The following is a 27,919-nucleotide window of genomic DNA, read 5'->3' as shown; positions in this document are numbered from 1 at the left end:
ACCAGCTGCTAGTTTCCACACATAATAGCAGCACACTGTCAGCTGTGGAACACCTGTGTGTGCAGCAAAATGTACCTTAGGCCACAAAAAGACTTGATAGATATTACTTTTCACACAGTACTTTCCAAGAACCGAACAGATTTTGATCAGTGAGTGTAAAAAAGCTGAGACAATTGAACATCAGCATATATATAAAAAAATAGTTTTATTGACAAACAAGAACCTAAATAACAAATATTAAACATTTTAGAAAAGATGACAATCTCAAGTGTACAAAGGCAATCTTGAGAATGTATCCATGCAATCTAAAGATATTGAATTCTTCATGATTGTTCAGCACATACTTGATTTTAAGGCAGAAGTTTACAATCCACATCTTTTTTGAGAACATTTGAAGACCCATCCCGTGTTGATCAGTTTCAGCTTTGCTGCACATTGCACACTGGTTTACAACCTTAATTGCAACTGCATGACACACTCTGCTCAACACCAGGATTACATTGCTTGTAAAAACAATTACTATCAGTGTAAAATGTGCAGATTTTAAACTCCAGCATTTGGATTTAGAGGAAACTTCGGCTCATTACAAAACACAGTACTTGCATGTAGTCTAAAAACATGCTTACATGGCTAACTCCATTATATGACCTGAAAATGTTTACAGCTCTAGGCACATCTGAAATAAGTTACTGAAATGACTGCATTATAGCATTGAGATACATAAAACATAATAAGAAAACCAGTGAATGTTTTTAGCAGACACTACAATGCCTCGCCCATAGGAATGGTTAATAGGTAAAATATACTGTATTGATCAATCAATACGAACTTATACATTCTTAACAGCCAATTCCTGCACTGTGAGGTCTTAATTATGGAAAGTCTTACTGATCAGCTGACTTTCAGAGGAAAGAAAGCACCACATGTTCTTCCATGTGTCCACGTGAATTACAAAGTGCTATGGTCAGAGTCATTGCTCTGTTTCTCCTGTAGAAAATGATTTGGCCTCCAGGAAATAACTACAAAGAGCAGGAGGCTGTTACTTCAATGATTGCATAGTAAGATTTGATGTGTCCTTCAGAAACGTGGTCCCTGGGTCTTTGGTTTAGAAATAAACAAGACATTATTACGGAGCAGCTGTCACAAGACCCAATGTATTTTTAACACATCACTTTCACATCCCAACAGGACTGTGTTAACTGTGTTTTTTGTGCATTCCAGGTGAATATTGAATGGCGCCACCGCTCACATCCAAAGTTCAGCTCCAGTGTCTTTTATCTGCTTTGGTTTTCTGATGCTTCTACCATGGCTCTGAATCTTGAGTTTTCATCCGCCAGCAGGGCAGCAGGACTGTCAAACTCCAAAATCTGTGAGAATGAAAAGGATTAAAAAAAGTGATCAGAACCAGCATCTGAAATCTAAAATGTTCAACCTGATTGCTTATTTCCTGTGAAGAGGGCATATTATTTTCTCTAAGAATATTGCAACCAAACTTATTTCCCACCAGAAGCGTATGAACATGATTTGAATGTCTCAGGCGGCTGTCTTTGGTGAATGGCACATTTGTGGAACCAATGCAATGCATGGTTACATGCATAATTGGTCCATCCTGATGCTTAGATAGAGAGGTAAACTCGCCTTAACAGGGTTGAGGGGCGACTCTATAGCTGGTAATCATTTGTGTGCATTCCATGTTTACCGCCTGAATCAAATGTCATCTTGAACGCCACTAAAGTAAAATGTGCGTTGCCCAATCCAATACATCACCTCAAAGGGAGCAATTCACACAGTGTATCAGGGGTGTTTCAACTTGGGAATGAGTTTCATCCAAGGGGCTGTGTGGTGCAATCATCCGTGTGGCCTTTAATACACACCTGGCCATTGTCCAGGACCATGACCCTGTTGCATCCCATCACCGTGTTGAGACGGTGGGCAATGATGAGGGTGGTGCAGCTGCCAAACTCACAGCGAATGGTCTCCTGGATGAGACGGTCTGTCTCAGTGTCGATGGCTGCTGTTGCCTCGTCCAATAAGAGAACCTAAAAAAATAAATAAAACAACAATGTAATAGAAAAAAAACAGCTAATTAAATTATCTGAACAAAGATCTAGTCTTAGTGTCTCTGATTGCTGTACAAATGTAAAAGTAGAACATGATATATTCTGTGCTGCTCAATTTTTCTGAGAGGCAGTTCTGATACCAACCACTAGGTTGTAGTGTTATCCCATGCACACTGACAATTCTCAGATATGGGGAGGTTGTGTTTTCTTATTATGAAACTGAGGAGGATCTTGTACTTGAGCTGCAATCATAATCCATGTCAAACAATGTTCCCCACGAAAATGTAAGCTGGCAGTGTTATACAATCGGCACCTTGCTGTTGCGCAGCAGAGCTCTGGCCACACAAAGTAGCTGTCGCTCTCCCACCGAGAAGTTATCTCCGTTCTCCGTCACCTCTGAGTGGAGCGAATGAGGCAGCTGGCTGACCTGAGGAAGACCACAGTGGTGTAAAGAAGCATAAGGACAGATATGAGGGAATTATTCTAGTAAAGTAACACGTCATGTGGTATAATTTAACAGTGTCGAACCATCTTGTCACTTACCATGTCTTTAGTATGCGTCTTCTCAAGAGCTTCCCATATCTGGGAATCAGAGTATTGATCCCATGGGTCTAAATTGGTCCTATTGAAAACGGATATAATTTTGAGTCATTAATTAAACAGTATTCAAATTTCACTTTCATAAGAAGCACAGCATGAAGCCGATACTGCACTCCTTATATTCAGCTGACAAAGGTCAATTTTCCCCTAAGGCAATCGGGATCCATAAAACAACTTATTGTGTGCACTTATAAAAGGAATGCTGCAATTTTGTTTTTGAAACAATCTTGCCTGTGAAATCGGTTCTTTAATTTCTTACTGCCGAGCACCATTTCTATCCCTGTTATGATTTCCCTCTGGTGTGGCTTTACATTCACACTAATAGACACAGAGTCTATACAATCATAGTCCCAGATCACTGCTGAGCCCACGCACAGCAAATAGTATCTAGTAACTGAAACACCTCTAGAAAAACAACCAAAAACCAACATAGTGGGATAGGTGTATAAATGTTAAATGGACCACAGACTGAAGGAACGCCACTGTGTGCAGCAGGGGTATCCAACTAAGTGTTATCCATATGTAAGCACTTATTTGACCACATCGTTGCACCACTAGACACTGAGGGATTTTCCATTAGCGTAGTTGTATAAGAACACATTAATGGTTGAGGGATACGCGTTTCTCATTTATTCCCTCTGCTCTGCTTTTTACGTTCTGTAAAGCCAGAACAATGCATGAGTTAAAAAGCTTGTTAACACAAGTAATTATCATTTGGATTACCTGACTGTCCCAATGAAGAGCACGGGCTCTTGAGGAATGATGGCTAGCTTGCTCCGCAGGTCTTCCAGACCAATCTGTGCGATATTGATTCCGTCAATGACAATCGAGCCTCCAGTCAGCTCCACCAGTCTGAACAGAGCTACGCCCAGAGAGGACTTCCCTGCAAACACGGACACAAAAGATACTGCATGAAGAAATGTGTGTGTGAAAAAGAGATGAAAAAAACAGGCTGAACATGCTGCTGGCTGGGGAACACAAAAGGGTCATTTATACCTGATCCTGTGCGGCCCACAATGCCGATGGTCTCTTCAGGCAGGATGGTGAATGACAGTTTCTTAAGCACAAGCGGCAGATCCTCACGATAACGCATCTCCACATCCTGGAAGGTGATGTTTCCCTGCTGTGGCCAGGAGAGGGCAGGAGCATCTGCCTCAGGCGCATGTCGGGGCGCTTCACTCTCCAGACACTGAGATAAGGAACGGAGATGGTATCTGGTATTAATCTCTAAATCTCTGTGGTGGTGCAAGCCCCCGAACTGATTTGTAGTGATTTTGTCTCTTCGTTTTTTTCTTTTTTTTTTAGCGTCTGATGGTGCGATTTCCAGACAGTGTCCCAGTCTATGTGACTATGTACCATGTGCCTGAGTGGCAACATAATCCACCTTCCTCACAGCGCTAATCAATGCTCTTACCTTTATGTAATTATTGATCCTCTGAACTGATGTAAACCGAGCTCCAGTCTCCGTCAGCAGACGCACGGTAAACTGAAACAAGCCGGTCAGCTGGAGGTGAAAGAACAGCAGAGCGGTGGAAGGTTAATGCTTACCACTGTCGCACCAATTATATGAAGCACTTGCCATTTACACGTGCCGCTTCCCTTCAAGGAATTAGCAGTTAAGCGAATCAACAGATTTACGGCCTCGTAAACAGATTTGCTGATATGGCTCCTTCACAGTTCTCTGAGATTATGACATGCACATAATCACTGTGTTTAAAAGAAATAATAAAACCAAACACTGGACAATTGACAACTAGATAACAAACATTCCTCTGGGATGTGGAAATACACATGTATAGAATGCTTCCCCCCTCCAAAAAGAAGAATGAGTGAGGCTGAATTTAACTGTGTTTTATCTAAATGTTTTAATACTAGAAAATACCTCTTTATACTAGCTGTTACAAACAGAAAAAGCTTTACTTTGCCACATTTGTAAGCCTGTCTGGCACTTCAAACGTCCCACTGTTCAGCCTTTTAAGTACTAGATCTGCCAGTGTCTCCATACTACATGCGTTTGTTTACAAACCTGTACGACATACGAGATGGCGAGGCCTGCGTAGGCTGGAGGTATCTGATTGTGCATGAAGACAATAAGAAGTGCTACAGCAGTGATAAGAAACATGCTGATGAGGTCCAGGCGGACAGCCAGCCAGCGCATGGCACAGCTGAAGAGGTAGTTGGAGGCCTGGTTGGTGTCTAGTAATTCCTGATATCTGCAAAAAGAGATAAAACGGTTTCAGCCAGGCTAAAGCAAGAAGAACTCCATCCTGCCGTGCTTGCTGGTATGAGGTTTGGAATAAACTGAAAAGTTTACTCACCTCCGGAGGAAGTCGTGCCCTCTTCCATAGGCGTGGATTGTTGAAAGTCCCTGAAGACTGCTGGTGATGTGAGAGGTGAACGGCGACTGGCTGAGGTTCTCCAGGTGCTTCAGCTCGTGAATCAGAACGCTGGAAATAGAGAAAGATCTTTACATTTAACTTCCTACCATAGGAATTTATTAAATAATATAGATTTTTTGGGGGGGGAAATATGCAGTTAAAAATAATTAAATGCAGATGTTTGCTAAATGTTGAAGCTGTTTCTCAAGTGTATCTTGATTCAGATTTTGATGAGTGAGTGAAAGTTATACTGTCTTTAAATGTCCATTCCTATTACAGGCGATTTAAACTCCAGCAATGGATAACAAATACAGTTTGTTTTGATCTATAACCCTTAATGGCTGTGGGGGGGAAATCCTAAAGAGGCAGCTTTGCAGCAGAATTGGAAAACCTCCACTCAGCCTCATTTGACTGAAAACAGTAGGGTATTGTGTGCAAATAGGCTCCGACATGTAAGGAGCAAATCTTTCAAATAAATGACATTAAATTGGACAAACTCATGAGGAACACTCCACTATAAAGCCACAATAATTACTGTAAAATCCTGAATGAAATGTACAAACATTTGTGAAAGTAATTCTAGTTTTAAGATCTATTGTCAGGCTGTTGCCACCAACCACTTATATATAAGATAATTTAAAAAAAACACAGACGTTACACCTGAATGCTGAGGCACAGAATGAAGGCAGTGGAAAATGCATCAGCTCTATTGATGCAGTCGTGTGGCAGACAGGTAATGATGACATAGTGGACTGAGAGGGTTACGATCCATGACATGGCAACCGTTTTCCTCGTGGAGCTACGGCCGTTTCCCACTATCTGATGCATGTGCAATACTATGAGCACTGTGAGACACCAGACTCGCCACCGACGGGGTAGTGTGAGCAAGAGAGGTTTATTGACAAAAGGTGGGGTGTCTTTCTACTTTTAGACACCGCGTTCGAATGGATAGAGCATGTGAAATACAAGTCGCCCATGAATCATTTTGGTTTTCTCATAAAAGCTCAGAATAGAGATGGAAACAACATGACTCTTCATCGCTTCAAGGTTGGGATCCAAACAAACATTACGCCCTGGGCAGTTTAATTTCAGAATTCAATAAGGGCTGCAATAGAAGCTGGTCATTTCAGTCAGAGATCCAGTTTGATGTAGCTATGCATATCCTGGGATGTTGTGACTTGTACAGTATTTCATTCATTTAACGCATTGCCAAGGGTGATGACTATCCTTTGGTAATAGCATCATATCTTCCTCTTGGTTCTCATGTGATTATTAGCAGACTACGAATCAAGTGTTTCTTCAAAGATGAATGGAGATATTTCAGAATTAAATTGTTCAAATGGTCAAAAATTGCAGTTATGCGAGGAAAAGATACCAAGTGCTTCATACAAGTATCTGCAGAAGAGGGGGTAAAGTTATTGTGACCAGGCTTTCCCCCAAAAAACAGTTTTTCCAGATATTCAAATAAAAATGATCAAATATGTAATTTGTCATGACTTAAAATGATATAAAGCTATAAATCACATGTACTGTTTTAATAAATTACAACACATATTCTGTTAGTAAACGTTTTAACGTTCACTAGCACAACAATAACATGACTGAAGTCATGTTGTTTCTGATCTCTCAGACACAGTGAATCACATGATGCTGTGGTTATTTCCCATGATACCAGCGAGCTCTAGTTCCCCTCAGTGGATTCAACTTTGTTACACAACTGATGCAAAACCAGAAATACTGACTACAGCAGAGTCATCAAGTGGTGGAAGGTTTAACCAACTACTGATAACAATCCACACACATTCACATCCTTTACCTTCAGTACCCTCCAACATTTAAAACTATTTTGAGCGGGCGACTTTTAATCAAATGCTGCTCTGTATATAACAGAACCTCATGCAAAAATCTGAGAAAATAATCACAGAGAATTTGCCCAACTTTGCAACTATTTTATCTCAGTTTTATTTTCTGTACGCTTCAGTCTCAACTCCTTTAACAGCAAGAAGCTGCCATGAACCAAAGAGCAGACAGACAGTTAGCGACTAACTGGTGAAGGACGTTGAACACCTTACACCCCTTAGATCATATTTTACAGTCATCCAGAGGCCAGAGGCATACAAACAAACGCAGACGCCTCAGTAGTGTTAGCTTCATGAGCCAGTCAGTATCTGCTGGCTTATCTGGATCTTTTTACGCCCCTAATGGGCAAAAATCAACTAATGCAGCTAAATTACAACATGCCACTTCAAATATCTTCAGCACTTGTTGCTCATTAAATCACTTGCAGTTGATAACATTTGATGGAATTGTTCACAGGGAGATGAAATGTAGTCTGACCTGGCGACACGGTTGGCAATGTAGAGGAAGACTCCCAGTGGCAGGATGGAGATCAGGAACCAGGGGAAGATAATGCCCACCATTCCCAGGCAGAACAGCACCAGGGTCAGGTTCTGTAGCAGCATCTCAGTTTGCATGTTGAGACGCACATCAACTTTGGGAAGGAGACATATTATATATATCAGACATTTTGTGTGGTGGTGGATCAATCCATCTCCAATTTCTATTTGACCTTGCTTCTTTTTGGAAAGGCTAGTCTATTAACACAACTGTTAACACAACTGGATGATAACAATATCTGGTATAAACACCAATATCGATTTAGACAAAAATCTCTCAATATGTATTGTTATCCTCTTACAATTCACCAACAAAATATCAACAGCTTTGGACAATAATATGTCGCAATTGGTATATTGATGGATTTATCAAAGGCTTTTGACACAGTTAATCATAAAATTCTTATTTATTTCCAAACTTCACCAGTGTGGCTTTCAGCGTGTTATTAATTAGCTTAGTGACGACTGTAATATAGAGCAATATGTATCTATAAACTGTTGTATTTCTAACAGAATCAAGTTATGTTGCGGAGCGTCTCAAGGATCTATTCTTGGGCGACTTTAAATTAATCTCTAAATGATTTTGCGTGGATGTCTGATTCTGTGTTACTCATTGATATACATTTACATTTTTGAAAGATTACCTAATGTAGCTCAACTTCTTTTTAATGAACTGTGATGTCCACTCATATACACCTGGACAAGCCTCCTCTCTCTATGGAAACCTGTCCGTCACTGTCGATATTTATGAAAAAACATCTGTACTGTAGTTAATGTGCTCAGACGTGTGTTGAGGTGCGTCTGTTTGTTCTATTTATTTATTATCTTTCTCTCCTTCTTTTAAATCTCATGTTGTTGAGGTAACACATTAGCATTAGGATCAATTGAATATCCTAAGGAAAAGGTTTATATCCTTCATAGTTTCTTACCTCTAATGCACATATGCTGTTTGATGTTACATTCTTCGGTTTTTATCACTTTCTTTGCGCTAATAAACTTCACTAAAGGAGACACCATGGACAGAGTGGAGCCTCCATAAACATTATCCTTAGAAACTAAACCAAGCATCCATCAAAACAGCAACACTCAAAATCAACATGTCACCACATGTCATGCCAGCTGAGTGGATAACAGACTCCTCAAGCGAAATATTCCACGGTGTCTTGGCAGTGCACCTTGTCAACCAGGGTGACTTCACAGACTGAGAGCTCTCTTGAGGAACGTTCAAAGTCAAGACGAATCAAGTCTCACCCTCATCCATGTCTCTGGCGAAGCGGGTCAGGATACGACCCAGAGGTGTTGTATCAAAAAAGTGCATGGGACTGAGGATGAGCCGCTTGAACAGCTTGTCGTGGAGGAAGGAGGAAGCCTTCATCGTGCACTGTCAACACAACACAAGCAACAGCCGCGTTTCAACATGAGACCTGACACATGGAGACAAACAACTTAAATAAACATACGAGAAGAATCACAGCTCGGATAAACAGACTGTTGGAAGGATGCTGTCTGTCAATGTGCTCAATGGATAAATACAGTGGCGCTCAAACGCTGCCTGCAGAGTTCTAAACGCTACTTCACCATATGCTAAGCATGTGCACAGTGGTGGGTCGGTTTTTTTTTTTCACCCTCGCACAAGGCAAGCTGTCAAATCTTCATTCATAATGAGTTTCTGGGAGGCTGACATAAAGGTCGTGACCCAATGAGCAAGAAACATTTCACCAATAGGACAGAAATTACATGTGGCAGCAGAGAACACATTAATTCTATTAATGGAATATTCAACACTCCCAACGATCTCATCACAGCTAGGGGTAAAAAAAAAAGATTAGCCATCTTTGAAAAATTAGCAATTTCAAGTGGCACACATTAATGTGGGGACCTAACCTCTGCAATGCGGTGTCAGGATGTGTTAGCTTGAAAAAGAGGACACACCCGAAAGGGATCTGACACACACACACACACACATCCTTCCTTTCTTTGTCTCCCTCTCGCACGCACAGACACACAGTAGTTGTAAAGCTGTGAGACAGATAAATGGATTTGGCCTACAGGCATTTTCAATTATAACACTGGAACCACGAGAGCGTGAACAAATGACAATAAACACAATTAGGGAGGAGCACGGCTTTACTGCACAACAGAAATATATCAATTTTTCATATCCCTTATAAACACTATGGTTTTTAAGTTTGATCAGGGACAGACAACGCACGTGACAGAAAGAAGGCTTACCTTCACAAACACCAGCCCTCTCACGGTCTTCAGCAGTAAAGCGGCTCCCATGGATACGATGTAAACAGTCGTAAAGTAGTGAATGTGAGGGTTGAGTCGCATGCTGTTGCTCGTCGTCGTTTCGTTCGCCGAGATTAACGATGTGTTCTGAGGGCAGATGGGCAACAAATTACCAAGAGTGAGGGGAGGAAAAAAATCCAATTTCTCCCCTTGTAAGAATTTGGCCCCTAATGAAACCGAGAAAAAAGGACACACTTTGGAACACAAACATGAAAAATGAAAATCAGTCAGTTCAATGATGTTTACTATTCGAAGCACATTTCTCAATAGCAGCCACCGCCTGCTTTGCTGCACATCTGTTTCATCACTGCTCGTGCTTGTTTTTAATTAAGTTTACTGCGCTGCAGTTACTTTTTGAATCATGCACGTTCAGATTAATGCTCAGTCGGCTGCCACAACTCGCTTAAGCAGAGTTGTTCTTTTTCTTTTCGGGCCAAATACCCAATAAAAAAGAGGCGTCTATTATAGTAAAGCGGGATCTTCTCCAAACTCACCCCGCTGCCCTGCCTGATCCAGTAGCTCAGCCACCAGTTACTAAAGGCTATGCTGCCTGTGGTGGAGAGGAAGAGGAAGATGTTGATGATGAAGATTACGGGCCCTCCTGCTGCTTTGATGTAGGCACCGTACACAGACCAGGGGACTGCACCCGAACCCTTCTCCTCAGCTTTTATCAGTTGTGCTGCATGCAAGATGTTACATGTTAAACATTCACAAGGGAAATAAGAATCGTGCATGAAAAAGTGACGGGGTCGCTCACCTCCTTTCTTGCACTCCACCTTTGGCCCGATGTTGGCGACCTCAACGGCGCTGTCAGCGTTTTTTGCATTTGCCCTCTGCAATTTGTCTTTTAAATAGTCTTTCATCACATTCTAAGAGAACACAATGTAAGGAAAGAAAGTGAGCTTTGAAACGTGCCACCGCCACAAATCACAGCTGTAACAACGTACTGCAGTTTAAACAGAAGTATCAGCGACAGCGTCTTTTAGGAGCTCATCAGTAAATCAATGTACGCATAAATAATGAAAAGCTATGTATGCATTAACATTTCCTGCCTTTCTGGGCTCATGAATTATTCCTCTCATGTTCTATGTTTTGTGCTGTGAGGGCTAAGGTGCCTTACTCAAAAGAGCTGCCCTGGTGCCTGCAGTGGGCCTGGCCTTACCTCCTGTTGCATACTGTTGAATAGGCTGGCATATTCATGCGCTTTATTCATTAGCTGTTCATGGGTGCCATGCTCTGCAATCTGCCCATCCTTCATCAGAATAACGCTGTCACACTCGGATAGATACTAGAAAAAAAATGACAAGAAACAGAGGAAAACTTGAATCCGCTCATCGTCCAAAAGTCATTGAAGATCTGAACGAGACTACAAAAAGCATAAACCAGTTACATGCTTTGGGAAAATGCAAATCAGAAGTTCACAGACGGCCCCTCACCTGCAGCTGGTGGGTTACAAAGAGCACCGTCTTGTCTTTGGCGGCGCCCCTGATAGCTTTATAGAAGACGTGGCCACCCACACAAGCATCAACAGCACTGAGAGGGTCATCCAGAAGAAGTATGGGCCGCTCACTGTAGAGAGCACGTGCCAAACTCACTCTCTGACGCTGCCCTCCACTCAGGTTGGCACCTCTCTCGCCAATCTAGTAGGAAAAAAAACACCATCAAATCCTCCTGTTACACAAAGTGAAACTGCTACACAGAAGAGTAAAGAAGCATTTTAATTAAAAAATCCTATCACTGACGAGCAGATTTCTACAGATACCTCAGTCATGTCTCCGTAAGGGAGCTCTGTGAGATCCGTCAAAAGGCAGCAGGCTTCCAGAACAGCATGATATCTGATGAGGAAACAATGAGGAAATATGTTAACTTACAGATAAGGTTTTGCATATACTCTTCATGACATCCTTATAAAGTAGTGGATCTTACTTGTCTTTGTAATACTTGTTTCCAAACAGAATATTCTCCTTCAGGGAGTCATTGAGGATCCAGGCTTGCTGTGCCACGTAGGCAAAGCCACCATTGACAGCTACATTTCCCTCTAACAGGGTCATCTGCAACACAAAACCAGAGGGTTGGAAGCAGAGAAAACACACAAACGTTCCTTTTCCAACGGTGGCGCATGGTATTGGGTGTGAATGAAAGGCTTCAAAAAGACTGTTCTTGTAGTTATTCATGTCCGTGCCATCCGAAGAGGAAACTAAATGGAAAAATCTCACCTGTCCCAGTAGAGCTGACAGCAGGGAGCTCTTTCCGCTCCCAACGCCTCCACAGATTCCCACCAGTGAACCCTAAAAAAGGGATAAAAACAATGGTATTGTGGGAGTGACATGATGCAGGCAAAGGTTTCTCCAACTCCAACCTCCATCCACTTATTGTCTCTGTTTTTGTAGTTACCATCTTAATGCGTTGGTCAATGCGGTGCAGGGTCTTCTGCAGTGGAGGTCGCATGCTTTGGGTGGAGGAGATGGTGCTTTGTGGACTCTCCTGCTCCATATTTGGGAGGAGACTTTTTTGTGCGTTGGGACATTCCTTGTTTTCTTTGCTGTCCTCGGTAATGTACAGGCTGAGCTTCTCCCTGCGGAGCACACGCTTCATCCCTCCTTGCTTCTTGGGAGGCGGATTAGGTTTTGCTGCCGGGGGACGCGGCTTTTCCCACGCCAGGGTTGCGTTCTGAAATTCCACTGCATTTCCATAATCCTCCATTTTGTCCAGAACAACCTCTCGGTCTTCCATCATAAAGAGCCTCTATGGAGACAGACACAATGGGTTACTTGAATGAAAACAAACTCGAGATTTCCGTCTTTGCTTATGTAAACACAAACAATTATTTAACACGGTGTAGCATACTTGAGGTTGTGCCATGTTATGAGATATGTATAGCAGGGTCGACGCATTACTCATCCTTGTGCTTAAGGTGCAGTTCGTCCTGTCCTTGAGTATTTCATTACTTAATTTTGCACTGCATAAGTGTAAAAACGAAGAATGCCTCAGGCCTTTTGGTGTATTGTTGGCAGAAACGCTTGCTTACTTAACCCTAGCTTGCTCTGTGAAACCATCCGTCACTAACATGCGACCTTTACCATTTGTTTGGAATACAGTATATCTAAAAATGTCACTATGTGGTGTGGGCGTGTGTTTTTTTTTAAAAACGGGAGCACCTTTTGAACCGGCCCCACGAGAACGGTAGAACCTGCTTACCTGCTATCATATGGTTTCCACAGGCGTGGCTAACAGACTACCATATCTCTCACCTGAAATCGTTTGACTGCGACAGCACCCTCCGACAGTGACCTCACAGCCAACGGCGTGACTTTCAGGGAAAAGGTCATGGAGTTGAAAACGGCAACCACGGTGAAAGCCTGAGGTAGAGATGGAAACAGTTATTTGCAAAAATTAAGAATAAAAACAACTACAGACTCGTCAAATCAACTGAATAAAAACATGCAAATAATGTGCAAGTTTGTTTTATAGCAAGAAATGAAAGCATTTTTCAACATGGTTCCATTGAAGACAGGTTAATCTAGAAAATACAGTATGTCTTGAACCTGGTGATTCATGGCTATAGGTTCCCATTTCTAAATACCTGAGCTGCAGTAAGGTCATGGCCCAAAGCCATATGTAGGCTGAAAGTGCACACGCTTGCTACCACGACAACGATGGGAGCCACACCCACTGTGAGACTCTGGACAAGCCCAGCATGCTCCAATATCCCCCTCTCCTCTGATCGCACCTCTGTTGAGGAGATGAGAGACAGACAGATTAAGAGAGAGAGAGTATTGTGTATATAGTCTGTGGCTGCAGTCGAATAGTCTTTTTTGCTTAGGAAGGTTCCTAACTGAAGAAATGACCCGGAAGAAAAGGCAGCCATGATAAGAGCTCAAATTAAATTAAATTCTCTAAATGCAGGCACCCTGTGTGAAACAGGAACGTCTCCTCCTTATTCTCCACGGATTAGCTTCGGATGTTATTTGTATTTGTGCGCAGGTTACAAACCAAAAAAAACACACACCTCGGGCAAAACCGCTGTGATCATCAATTTAACAACAACAGCGATTGAAGTGAATGACACTGTAACTCTTGGCACTCATTGGGCATTACGATGAACGGCAATTAATTATCATTATAATAGGTAATCAAAGGACAGCAGTGAAAACGAGCCCCACCTGGCTAATTTGAAGCATGATTAAAAGTGGGAAACGATCCGTATCCACAACCTACAGCAAGGGTCTCATGAGAAAAGGCCACCGCTAATTCATGGATAAGTAGAGCAGCCTTGCCAGTCATTCAAAGTATCAAAAGGTCTCAAACACCTTGCAAATTAACCTTGAAGCTGAGGGATTGAGAGTGGCTTTGATTATAGAGGATGGCAAAGGGAAAGATTTAAACGCTGCACGCTAATGAAAATGGATTTACGGTCAGGGTTATCTAGCCTGTTCACAAAGAGGAAACCCTCTCATTTCAGGTGATAAACTCACCATTTAGTTACTAATTTGCCACAGTGACAGGCATGCAAATGAGGTGACCCTTAATTCTGTGTGTTGGGGATAAAATGCGTGCGTTTCGGGACAGCTACCTGGTCCTGACCAAGAACATGGTATGTATTATGATATCAGCATGACAGTCACTCACTGTGAATATTCTGTGCAAAGATGTCTTCCCAACAATACATCTTGATGAACTTTATACAGCCCAAGATCTCGTTCATCAGTCTCACACGCCGGTCAGTCACCACCACACACTTCCTTCGAAAATACGCCGTCAGTCTCGATGCAAGCATCTGTCAGGGACAGAGGAAATGATGACAAGAGGAATAAGTGGCAGGGGAGGAAATGAAAGCAGACACAATCACATTAGCTGTGCTGCAGGCCTGTCCGGGGGACCGCAGTGATAAATGCCTCTCACATCAATAGCAGGGTCTCTGGTTGACAGACTCGGATTTAGACTGAGTATAATTTGAAAATAGTGGCTAAAAGTTGACAGGAGATTGATGGCCAAAGAGTTATGATACTGTTAAAAAGTGTTGCTTGTACTCTTCAACAGCCTGAATTATCCTAAAGGTTTGACTTTTTCTACTTAACCAAATTTGTAAAAGTTCTCGCCCTGAAATTAATAAGAGTGAGTAATTAAGCATAAAGTCTCTGCTGGTCATTAACTTTTAGTAAACTTTTTGGAAATTTCTATAATGAAATTGCTTGTCGCAGCTGTGAAATGTATGATCATCTCAACTTTTAGAAATGGTTGTTATTAAATCCCTTCTCCCATAATGAATGTGATCATTACTGAAATTCGTAAAAGATGATACTATGTTCTATCTTTGACAGCAATTGTCTGTGTTATTAATCTATTCTAATTTGTCTGCTTGAAATAAAAGCATTCTCGCCATCTTTTTAACAGCAGCCTCAAAGCCTTCTTTGCCTCACTGCTGCAGATGTTTTAGTTGTCGTACCATGGTAGGGTAGAAGAGGATGAAAATGGCTGACCCCAGCAGAGCAGTGGGGCCCAGGAAGTATGCAGTGTAGGACAGACCCAGTATTCCCACCAGGGGCCCCCCGGCCAGCAGGCAGCCCACTGACACCGCTTCATACAGCCGCTGGCCGTCACTGGAGCAGATGTTGATCAGCTAGATAGGGAGACAGTCATTTGCATTACAATGACATGAAGAATATACAATTAACTCAAACAACACATATACATTCTACAAATACAGTTATCATTCCCATCGTTCTCTTGTTGGACATGATTCCTCTTAAGCTGTGTAATGACTAATCTTAGACAGCCTCCCTTCCCTGAGGCTATGGGATTTGTCGAGATCTAAGCAGAAATGGTGTAAGAGCTGAAATGAAATCCATCTCAATCATCTGCGTGAGTCCCCTGCAGCTAGGGGTTATTTAGCTAATTTGGAGCCGAGTCCCATCCAGGATTATATCACCTACCTCGCCTGGACTGATGACTTTAGTGCTGCGTAGGCGGAGGATCTTGTGGAATGCAAAAGTAAGAGCTGCCCCACGGAGGCGTGCTGCAGTGCGGTAGTTGACGGCCCACATGAGCGCCAGAGACCAGGAGCGCAACAATTCCGTGAGGAAGATCCCCGCTACCAGAGACAGGCCGTACGGCACGCAGCTCTCTGAGCTCTGGGAATACTCCAGCAGAGCTCGGACCAGGAGAGCCTAGGGACGAACAGGCAGAGAGGGGGGAAAGGAAGTTAAGGAAACCCCAAAGAAATAGACAGACAAAAAAGCAGGAACGTGAGGAGAAATAAAGTGTGACAGAAGAAAAAGGAGGAAAAAGAAGGAGATAAGAAGGAGAGTATGATATAGGAAATGCCACAGATAGAGATAAGGAGGGCAGGGAACAATAACGAATATAAAAATGAGAAGGGGAGAGAGATGTGTTCATATGAGTGAAATAAGCATAACTGGGAATATGGTTGACAGGCTGTCAATTCAAAGGCCTTATGGAATGACATGAGAATGTATATTGGTGAACTGCAGAAAGGATATCAACACAGCTTTGTCAGCACATGTACTAAAAAAAAAATCACACGGGGATGTGAGACACATGCGTCATTGTGTAAGAACTAAATCCAGTTAAGGCTATTAGTTGCGGGAAGTAGCAAGCCAGAGTGAACGCATAACATGACATCAAAATAAATCGCTTACAGCACAAGGAATAATGGGACCAGCTCAGTAATTTCATAAACTGGGAATTCCAAACATAAATACCCATCGGTCGAAGATGATTATTTAATTTATTTAAATTATTTATTTAAATCTCTGCACTCTGAAACTGTCTGTTGTCTGATTCTCATCTATGGGCCATTTTTTTGGAGGGAACTCCGTGTGGCACTAAAGCATGACTGGGTACAAACCAGCTAATCTATAGCATTAATATGGGTTTCACCATCTAAGGCTTCCTAATCTCCCAATATGTTTTCATTTCAATTCCGAGACCAGCGTGTAACAGGATAAAGTGATTTTCAGAAAACACACCCGGACTTCGGACCAAGGCAGTGACCGTGTTTAAAGGCCTATAAGCCGAATCAGCGGAATTTAAAAGGGAAAGAAGGATTTGGACGGAACTCACGGGCCCAACGAAGCCTGCCACCATTGTGAGGAGGAGGGAAAAGATGGCCACCAGCATGCGGGTCTGGCAGAACCTCCAGCAGACCCGTTTCAGGGATGCCCCCTCTCGCCCTCGTCTTTTCAGCTCATCGTGCCACAGAGCTTCAAGCCTGCAACCAGACACCAGGAGCACAAAATGACGCCACGCTTTATGAACTCACAACTCAAACATCATTACATATTTACTGAACTTCACTTAGTGAATGAGGAGTCTCAACAATTAGTAAAAATAATTGTTACACTCTTGAATAATATGCAAAGTGCTGTATGTAAAAGTTGGCATTTTTGAAGGCCAGAATTATAATCATGAAAGGAAGTTGATTAAAAACTGTAGACTTGCACTTTCCATCGATCAGGTTGCCAAAAAGCACAAGGGGGATATAAACAGTCTGGCGGGCAATCATGGCAGTTGGAAATTAATTAAAGGAAAATGTAATGTAATGTCATGTAAAGGTGACCTTCGATATACAATATTCATATCAAGAATGAGGCATCACATAATTAGACCGAGAAAGGTACTTCCAAACATGCTAGCGAAGATGTGCTAATGTACTTTTATTGCTGTATAATAGCCCTTGAAGAGAGCAAAATATCTTATTGGCCAAATGCATCATTGCTTATGACTCCATAAAGCAGCAGCAGAGCAGCTGCAGAAAGTAATTTATGCCCTAATGACTTTATTAAAAACGTATCAGCGATAGACAGAACCAAAACCAAAGAGACTCGCACATAGCCTAATAATTACTACTTCAAGTCAAATTGCATTGAGTCTAAAAAATTACATTTCATTGCAGCCCGATCGCTGCACAGAGCTCAGCATGAGCCAGCGGTAATGAGACTTCAATGTGAGTAACACATTTTGTGTTGCTAAATTCCATCAACGGACAAAGCCAGGAACAGTGAACAACGTAGTGGGACTTTTTTCTATATGAACATGCATGGTAAACTGTAAATATTAATACACACAATGTGTCCAAAGTTCTGTGTATTTATAGTCTTCGTCATCATTGCAATTAACATAATTTCATAGGTTTCAAACCCCCGCGGTACTACAGCAGATCTCTAAGTGCGCGCATGTTCACACAGATAAACGGAAATGAATGCACCGGGGCGACAGTGTGGGATCCCAAATGAGGAATGATTTGCTTTTAAAACATGTCTGAAATGTTCCAAACAGCCATCGTCTCAGTTTGCCAGATGGCAGGCGAGGCTGATGTTTCGAGAGTGTGTTGGCGAGGACATTGCATTCAAGGTTCGCACCTCACTGAGCACCAACAAGTGTCAACTCTCCCAGGGTGCTCTTTCCCCCATTCCCTCTCCCTCTCTCTCCCATCATCCCTGCTTTGCATTGGTGTTGCATAACTGCTCTTGCTATGTAAACACAAAATAGAGACCTCCCGTCTCCAGCGACTCATGCAGCTCATGCACACCATTGCCCACCCGTGCTAAAGTGATAGCTTCGTGCTCCTTCGCCGCTTCCCTTTCATGTGCTCTTTTGCACACAAACAAAGCAGCAGCAGCAGCACTAGACCTCCAGGCCCTGAGCCTTTTGAAAGGGACGATCATTTACCACCCACACAGTTGTCACCAGACGAAAAAGCAAACTTCCTCAAATAGTTACCATCCTATATAGCGGCACGTCATGACTCAGCATGTGACTGGAAAAGCATTGTTTTCTTGTGAGTGAGCAGTAAACACTAAATCCCCACTAACAAGATTATTGAGAGTCTTGATTGCTCATTCATACAATTATTACATTATTACTAGGCCTTTCCAGTTTGGCAGGACAACAGTGACTTTTATGGCACGGTCTGCTCCAGCCTGTCTCCCGTCAATGACTGAATGAATGTGACAGGGAGGCATCGCAGGTTGAGGAGTTAATGACATAACCGCCAGAGTCAGGCACTAACTCTCACTGTAATCTCTAATCCCTGCTATATTTAGCAGCCACTCATCCCAGCACAATGTCCCTGCATTGGTTAAGAAAGAGTGGATTCGTCAATTAAGTCTCTTAGGTCCTAGGTCTGGGAAAGCAAAGAAGGTTTTTTTCAATATTTGTTCAAAATAAAAGAAGCCATGCATAATTCCAAGCAGCTGTTTACATAGCAGGGCGTCATGTTTTTAATGGGGATGCAAATTGGAAGTTGGAAGCAAAGACGGGTTTTGCAATATTTGATCAAAAAAGAAAAACAATGATACGTGAGAGAGGATCACTGTGTGATGTAGATCAAGTTTAACTGAATACGCCCTGAAACAACAAGCTCCACTGGGTGCTTGAAACACAGTACCCAACCTCCTGACTGTAAATGGATTGTTCTTTGTATTATGTGCGTCTACATTTACAGGATCATACCAGTTTGACTTTGATTTAAAAATATAAACTGAAAACTAGCAGCTCCAGTAATCTTCCACTACTTTCAATGGTGCAGCAGTACATTTCCACCAACGGTGAATTACCAACCAAGCAAAGCAAGCGCCTACCTAGAAGCCCAAGAGGTCCCAGGTTCACGACATACTAATTAGTAATTCGATGATAAACTGCAAATTAGTAAAGGGATTTGCACCGCTTACATCCAATATCAACTAAAGTGAGTCCTATAGTATTAGCTAATCCGGAGACCCTCTCTTGTAGAGGTACACTGTGTCAAAAGATGACTTCAAGAAAAAAACAAAAGCATGCAAACACACGAGTGTGAGTGGATCTCTGAGTATTAAATGAAGATGCCACGTGCAGTCTGCTTTTCACACTGTTGGAAAACAACTCTACTCTAGATAAGTCTCTCACTTCCTTTTGCTTTCACCAGCCTGCCCTTCTCCATAACTCAAAGAACTTAATATTTATTAAACTCATAAACTACCCCAACACTATTCTATACAACCCAACTATGCTCATCCTACCCTTCCTCATCCTTATAACTCATGTTTTGCTTTTTAAATCTTCTTGAATGGATTTATATTTGGACATTGCTTGACTTCTATATTCAGCTGAAATTCACATATTTATAGTGGTACAAACACAATGCTTTTTTATTTAATTTATTGTGTCGGTTTGGTCTGCAGATGGGATGTGTTTAATAAATATCGCCAGACTTATCCTTTAGAGGACACAGTCGATACAATCACAAAGACTCTTGTTGGCATATAAAGTAAATAGGTTTCTTCCCCCCAACAAAAGCCATATTGTACGTAAAATAACAAACAGCCTTTTCTGCTCAAAGTGAGCTTGCATGCGTCTGCTTGGATCATCAATTTGAGAACTCACAGATAACAAATACCACAAGTAACCTCACCTTCATCAGAACCCTTTTCATGTAATGTCTCACCCCAATACTGTGTTTCATCATCAAATAGAGTTTTTCTGAACACCGCAGGTCACTTTTACCAGGCAACCCACAGCAGTTACCTCACCTTTGGCAGTTGATCTTCGAGGCTTCGTGGCAAGACAGTCCCCACACATCATCTATAGACAACTTGGATGCCCTGTAGGCCTTCATTGCCAGTGGCGAGAGCCAGTGCAGGGTCATAAATGAGAAGAGGCCTGCGTTGTCGACTGGGTGCTGGTGCCTGGAACAGAGGAGAAGACGTGGAAACGGGTGGTATGTCTAAAAGTGCAAGTATACACCGAGGTGCAATGTTAGGAGAGCGGGACCACGTAGGCCACTGAGAAAGAAGAGGCGCCTTTGCTCGCCAGAGTCGATGAAAGGTGAATCATGCCTCCAGTGTTTGAACAGTAATTTGCATGCGGTTCACAGAAATCTGAGAGAGCAGTGAAAAGAAATATTCAGAGACAGTTTATCAGTCGGCATATGTTCAGGCATGGTGCTGTCTGTTGCTGGGGGATAAGTTCCCATCCCTTATCGGGGCCTCCTGCTAGTCCCTAACAGTCAGCACATCAAGCACGGAACACAAATGTGAACTTTTGCATGTCTCTTCATGGGTATCTGTCTGTCAATGTGCCAGCATGAAACCATCTGTATTCCTTCACGTCTGGCTTTATCTGGCTCACTGTCAGAGGGTCCCAGTGAAGTTAGAGCATCTTTAGCTTCTGTGCTGTGAGTTATCCCCATGTCACCATATTATTGGTTGAAATCTCTTGGTACTAGCTGATGCAAGCATGCGTCATACTTTTTATTCCAGAAAGGATAAAACATTTTTATTCCCCCCTCCCTCAGCTTTTACTGTTAAATAGGTGCACAATATCACCCGGGGTGTGACCTTAAATAGAATCTCAACAAATACAGTTTGGTTTACTTGTGTGTTATCCTGAAGGGCTTTAAAAGCTGCAGGCTTTTCCGGTAGCGGCCAAGGTCCTTTGGCCCTTCCTCTTCGTCTAGCTCTGGTAGCGGTTGTGGGGAGGACAGTGGCAGGCCCTCCACCCGCCCGGCGGCTTCGAGGACCTCAGAGAACATTGTAGACCTTCTGTGGAGAGAACAGCAAAACTACATTAATCACAAATACATCTTAGATGTGTGACAATAGGCTGCAAACATACAGATAATGTACCGATGGGTCATTCCACACCAATTCACCTGAATTTCAGTAACCTACCCAGGTCACCTCCTCAGATGTCACTGGGATTATTAAATGTAGATCTATATGTTTGAACACACCATTCAGACCTTTGAAATGTGGCCCGAAAAAAGGAAATTATCACCTAACTGTGTTGTCCTGGCAACAATACACATGTGAATAGATAATGAGCCTATACTTTGTGTTATGAAGAAAACATTCTGAGTTGTTCCATATTTTCAGGATGACTCAAAAAGCCATGTTTAGCTTCCTATAGAGTGATAATAAAGCATCCCAGAGGCAAACTGATGCCTTAATTAAAAAAATATGGATGCCATTTAGTAAATACCTGCAATATTAGCTTCCTGGATCAATCCATTACAAACTAATAAATTCCTGAAGTTGGAAAAAAAATGCATTTTTCGCTTTTTTTTTTTAGGTCAAACCTCAAAAGGTCTGTATTTATGAAACTATGAGGAATTGAAATCTTATAATATTAGCTAATAATATTTTGAATCATAGATACAAACATATAGATCTACATTTCTGATTTTTTTCCCCAGCAAAATCTGAGGGGGTCACCTGGGGACCCCTAGGTGGGTCGCCGTGGAATAACCTGGCTGCAGTGACCTGACAATGTCCCTGCAGATAAAAACCTCGAACTCTTACTGTTTTGTTGTCATTGGCTTCTGAAAGCAGTCCGACCTGTTTCTCCAACCAACAATGCAAAGCCCAACGACTGAACTGCACTTCTAAAATAAGGCAAACAACCCGAGGCTTTGCCAGTTTTTGTTTGGAAAAACAAATTAAATGATCATTCTGTAATTAGAATCTGCTGTTCACATTATGCAGATTACTACTTGGTCAATCAACTCATTTGTTGACCATTTTCATTAAATATTGTTACACAGGTGCAACAATCTGCTGGAATGGTGTTTTTAAGTGAAAAAAAAAAACCTTCCAAGCTGAAATTTAGCTAAATTCTCAGTGGGACATGGAAGAAAAACACAGCAATCTGCCTGTACACAGAGCTCCACTATCAGAGAAGTGCAGTGTTTTGCCGAGTCACCCTCTGAGACACAGATAGACTGGAGAAAGCACCTTGCACAGAGGTCAGGCCCCCTCTTTGGCATACAACTAAAGTGCTTATCTATTTAAAGACGACCTGCCAGCAGCCCCAGGAGCTGGGGAGCAGACATCTGAGCTGCCAGCGTGTCCGTACACGCCGTCACTGATCCCTTCTATGGTGAAGCCCTCAACAAGGTCAGCCAGGCTGTATGTGGGGTGCACATTGACTGCCCAGGGATTCCAGTCAATCTCGATCATACAGATAGCCCGGTGGGGGTCCAAACAGTCACATCACAGAAAGTGATACAATAAGTTCTGCTGAGAGAGACACTGCAACACATAATCACTGTACATGTAAAGTGTGAATGGAACTAAACTCTGGGGTTGAGAAAAAGCATGAAAAGATGTGTTGTTTTGCCCTGCAGCCCTCGCTGCCTATATCATGTGAAGTTTGTCATATGGGTGCAAACATTTCACAGTCAAGAATGCAGAGAATGATGCAAGTGTGAACATGTGTCCGTCACAACTCATATAACAAATAACCACAATCACACCTTAAGACAAAGGAGAACAACTAAAACAATTCTGAACACTGCGGATCATTTTCATCAGGCAAACCAGTAAAAATTCACAGAAAAATAATAATAAAAAAAAAAAAAAGAGTACAGGTCCAGGACAAAAATGGGAGAAAGCTAGAATTCAGGGAAGAGAAGGTTGATACACACAGTTATGGTGCACAAAAATGAAATGTGTAGCAATAATGTTAAGTAAATAGACAAGTTTTCTTTCCTCACTAGTGTGTCCAAAAAATAAGCTGAGCAGTTTGGAAATGGTAATACAACATAAGATATCTACTCATCTCCTACCATTTCTGTCTTTAAAGTGATTTTATTAACCATGGGGCTACTTTGTCATGGCGTTAAATTACCAAAACTTTTAACTCATGTTTTCAAACTATTATAGCTATACCTATTGATACATACTTTGTCATGACTTTAAATGACAAATACAACTTCTAACACATTTTTAAACTAGCGTAGCTATAAATAATAGATACATGCCTACTTTGTCATGACTTTAAATGACAAATACAACTTCTAACACATTTTCAAACTAGCGTAGCTATAAATAATAGATACACTTTGTCATGACCAATACAACTTTTAACTCCTGTTTTCAAACTATTGTAGTAATAAATTATTGCCTAATTGCCTTGTTAGTTTACTTAATTGATACTTTCGATTTGTCTCATAACACGGATTCTTCTCAAGTCCTCAGTAAGTGTAACAGCTAAAGTTGTCATTCACCACACACTTACATTCAGGTCGGTCTTGCTCGGGTCACCTTAGCGGCAGAACAGAGCTCAGATCTGGTGTTTATGAGCAGGAAATGCGGATGAAGATGATGTTGAGCATGTTGTCTCTAACTTTAGTCATTAAGCGTAAACTTCTGTCCCACGCCCACACTGACACATGTCCTCCCGCAGCGGACCTCGGCTCAGATGAACACACGGCCAGGGAACATGCTAGATGAACATGGTTGACGCCTCACGTGTATTAAGTACGTGCCGTGTCCTCCCCGCGGCGTCGGAGGCTCCGGTTCACCGTCACACACGGAGCCCTTCGGGAAGAGGAACTCCCCAAAACCGCCGTGATGTCGTAGCGGCTCCGCCAACCGGTGGCAGTGCTGAACGGTCGCCTTAGTAACGGTGACAGTAATTTATTGCCCGATAGTGACGTCCAAGTACACGCTCGAGGCAGGGCGGGTCCACGTGACAGTCGGCTCGTGCTGGAATCTGATTGGACGCCCCCTTTGAGTTTGTAAACACACGCGGCGAGCGGTGTCCAGACTAATGCAGGAAGTAGAGCATCGAGGAGAGAAGAGCTCAGAGGATCTATCTATCGAGCTATATATATATATATACCCGGTATATATATATATATATATATATATATATATATATATATATATATATATATATATATACATATACATATATATATATATATAATATATATATATATACATATACATATACATATATATATACATATATACACACACACACACCACACATTTCCAACGTAATATACTATAGCCTAACATTATAACATTGAATTAATTGTAAAGTTATTGATGATTTATGGTAAAATTTTGCATACATAAATGCATTTTCACTGGATCCTGTTGTGAATCTAATTAATTGAATCATTCATTAATGATCAAAAGTGTATCTAACCCAATTCTATTCTGTTATTTTTCGTTTCTCTTTACCATTTTTTTGAGAACATGTCTGCATAGCTTAATATTCTTTCAATAAAGATTGTCCAATATAATAAATGACATTCAATTTACTACAGTGACAGATGAAGAAACACAGCAAATTATCATTTAGATAGATACTTTATTGATCCCCGAGGGAAATTGGGAACCTGGAATCATTTCAAATTTGAGGCATTTTTGCTTTTAAAAGGGATTTGAAAAGTTACCCATCATCTAGTTGTCTATTTTATATTTTTATTTTAAATAAGATGAATTGTTAACTGGCCCTGCGATAGACTGGCGACCTGTCCAGGGTGTACCCTGCCTTCGCCCAATGACAGCTGGGATCGGCTCCAGCCCCCCCGTGACCCTGAATACAGGATAAAGCGGTAGAAAATGGATGGATGGATGGATGAATTGTTAACTGAGGTTGAAGTTAAGTTAAATCATGATTTACAGTAATCTTTTGTTGTGCTACATGTGTGATCTGTTTAATTTCCGGTTATTCCAGGAAATCATGGTATTTGTCACTTACAGTGTGAGTTTGCTTGTGTTTGCACCATAAACCCGTCCACAGCACCAGTCCATGCATGTATATTCCATCACATTCTAATAAATGTACCAATGTCAAATAATAATTTCCGAGTTTTAAAATGCCGATCATATCGCCAAGCCTATCCTGCAGAGGACAAGGATTAGACTCGTGGAGGTCACCACCAAAAAGACAAGGAAACAGTGAAGCGTGCAGAGGGGCTTTAGATGTTTTGATAGCCTGAAATGATCAAGCTGTGCTGCTGGTGCTAATAAAAATGCTGTTACCGGCTGGGAGAATTTCAGCCTCCTAACCGTGCTTTGTTTACTCCGTTGACATGAGTGCGGAGGGGTTAGACTACCAATTAAGTAGTAAATCCTCTCATTAGTGACGAGGTTGTCCTCACCTCAGTGATGAAGGCCTCCAGCTCAGCTTGCTATACAAAAAACAGCTACACTGAGACCTCCAAATGGGACAAAGTAGTCAAGCAATGGGAATGTATAAGTCTCTGCTGAGCCCAACACAACAACATAGGACACCAAACTAATCCGAAACAACAATATAGCTGCAACTTAGCAATGGGCGTAGATCTCTCCAGTTAAGCGTAATGCACAAAAGGTAAAATGAGGCCTGTTTACACATTGAGCAATATTTTCATTATTGGAGGAAGTATTGTGGAGATATGGGCTCAAGATGGCTCGCAGTAAATTATGTTCCAGCAACTACAAGAATGTGTTGGCTCTTTATTCGCTGTTACAAGGAGCTCCTAATCTTTTCAAAATGCTTGTATTGTGATTGAACAAGTCCAATTATCATAAATGTTATGGGACCCAGGGCCAGGAACCACGACAACAATACCTGATATCCTATAGAGTATGTCCAGTAAAATGTAAAGTGGGTCTGGGTTTCGACCACGCCAAGAGTGCTTCTCTGCTTAGATTAACTAAATTATTATCACCTATTATTTGGATGACATTATGCGTCGAAGATCTCTTAAAACCTGCAGACACAACTCTTGTGTTATCCTTAGTCGTCACATGACGTTTGGTCATCGCCCCCGGCGTCGATGTTCAGCGTAGAGGGTCATCCCATAGATGTGAATGTAAATCTTAGTCTTATACACTCTAAAACCATTTGAAAACTGGTGATATTAAATGTGTCCTTTTTACCTGAAGAAAATGTTGTCTTATCCCTTCATTTTCTTCTTGGAGTACACCAGAATGCTTAATTTACATGTTAAAATCACAGAGGCCCCCAGAATGTCCTATAAAGGTTTCGTTTGTCACATTTCAACCCCTGTGAGTTTGCAGGTACGTTTGTTGCCAGTGTACTAAATGGTACAACGAGGACTTGTTTATCTCATGAGCAGTTTTGATCCCTATTTTTTCTGGGATGATGGATTCCACTTTGTTCATTAGCAAAGAAAAGAGAAATGATGGTCCAAAATTTGCAGAAATAAACTTGAAAAAAGGAGCTTGGGGACGGGGAATGTTACAGGTCAAAGTGTCGACTGATGGTTAAGCTAAAAGACCTGCATTTCTTGAAACACAGACAACAATGTAAATAGACGTGTCTGATATCTGTTATCACAAGGAGTTTGGCAGTGGAGCATCTGTCCTGACTACTTAGCGCAGGAAGGAAGAGGAATGAATACTGTGGCATCGCTGCAGAGGGAGACTAACTATGTGTATGCACCACATCCACATAATGACAAAGCAACTCAAAGTCTCTTCCAAATAAACAGCTTGTTGTTTAGTTTGGATTCCCTGCTGTTGACATCACTGTCGCAGCAAAATTCAATCGTCTTCAGCTTGTGCAACATGACAAGAGTAGATGCCGGCGTGATACCTCTGACTCTGTTCGATCATACCTCCGTGAGCATTATATTAAGCTAATAACTGCATGTTGAAAGCCTGCCTGTGTCCCTTCATGAGCCCTATTAAAGACAACATTTCATTTCACAGAAAGCTATTATCAATATGACCGTGCATGTTGCTTGGTACAGGTCGTGGTATAACAACAACATGAATTCAAAAGGAGAGGACACAAGGCTAATTCAATTATATCCGGCCATTCAAGCATAGTTGCAGTGTTGTCAGCGAGTAGAAAGAGAATTTCAACACTTTTTTTTAAGACTCTGCCTCCACTTTTCTTGCAGTATCTGTACTCCCCATGAGTTAATAGAGTGATGCAATCTCGCCTGCAGCCTTCTCTGCGCCGCTGACAGACAGAAAAAAAAAAAAACCAATACGTGAAATATTGAAGAAAATCATCGACAGTGTCTCACTTTACTGAGCTGGGAAATTTGCCGTACTTTTGCAATCAATGCTCTCAATCTGCACTTCGCTATCAACCTCCTGGGACATTTGTGATAACTGCCGAGCCATAGCTGAGGCTGGAGCACAGTACGGTCACACAACTTCTCCTTTTCTACCAGAACAACAGGAAATGTGGTGGCGAGTGCTGTTCAAACTTTGGTGTATTTGCAGTGTATGATTGTCAACCTGAGAAAGATAGGAGGTATAGAGATACCTGGAGCTGTGAGGTCAAGGACAGATGATACAATAAAAACATAAAATAAATACATTTTAGACGAGCATTGCTGAAGAGTGTTTGCAGAAGAAGTGAATATTGCATAAGACGCATGTTGTGTGAAAGGACACCAAACAACAGTGAGAAGCCTTGGATAACAAAGGGGTTC

The 27,919-nt window shown here is 41.8% G+C and overlaps 1 protein-coding gene across 1 annotated transcript; it reads right to left on the bottom strand.

Moving 5' to 3' along the window:
* Positions 1-188: 188 nt before the first annotated feature.
* Positions 189-24,063, bottom strand: LOC311013137 (ATP-binding cassette sub-family C member 5). The gene is made up of 29 exons (XM_084009082.1): positions 23,743-24,063; positions 21,099-21,266; positions 20,256-20,411; positions 16,810-16,957; positions 15,660-15,893; positions 15,173-15,346; positions 14,356-14,503; positions 13,310-13,458; positions 12,978-13,085; positions 12,121-12,471; positions 11,943-12,014; positions 11,653-11,777; positions 11,489-11,561; positions 11,163-11,366; positions 10,889-11,014; positions 10,484-10,595; positions 10,221-10,405; positions 9,667-9,813; positions 8,686-8,815; positions 7,376-7,529; positions 4,979-5,107; positions 4,687-4,873; positions 4,075-4,164; positions 3,657-3,849; positions 3,384-3,543; positions 2,604-2,682; positions 2,374-2,487; positions 1,875-2,039; positions 189-1,367 (listed from the first exon to the last, which is right to left on the bottom strand). The coding sequence occupies exons 2-29, from the start codon at positions 21,254-21,256 to the stop codon at positions 1,275-1,277; spliced, it is 4,164 nt and encodes a 1,387-aa protein (XP_083865208.1). The 5' UTR covers positions 21,257-21,266; positions 23,743-24,063; the 3' UTR covers positions 189-1,274.
* Between the last annotated feature and the right edge of the window lie 3,856 nt (positions 24,064-27,919).

Source organism: Eutrigla gurnardus, assembly GCF_963514095.1.
Source record: "Eutrigla gurnardus genome assembly, chromosome: 5".
NCBI classification, from domain to species: domain Eukaryota; kingdom Metazoa; phylum Chordata; class Actinopteri; order Perciformes; family Triglidae; genus Eutrigla; species Eutrigla gurnardus.
Note: the sequence above shows the minus strand (reverse complement) of the source record. Positions and strands in the feature narration are given on the sequence as shown.

Coding starts and splice junctions, on each gene's coding strand:
- LOC311013137 (XM_084009082.1), bottom strand. CDS start 21,256: ATGTTCTCTGAGGTCCTCGAAGCCGCCGGGCGGGTGGAGGGCCTGCCA. Junction 12,472..12,977: donor TCGCAGTCAAACGATTTCAG/GTGAGAGATATG, acceptor CTGTCTCCATAG/AGGCTCTTTATGATGGAAGA. Junction 11,015..11,162: donor TTGTAACCCACCAGCTGCAG/GTGAGGGGCCGT, acceptor TTTTTTTTCTAG/TATCTATCCGAGTGTGACAG.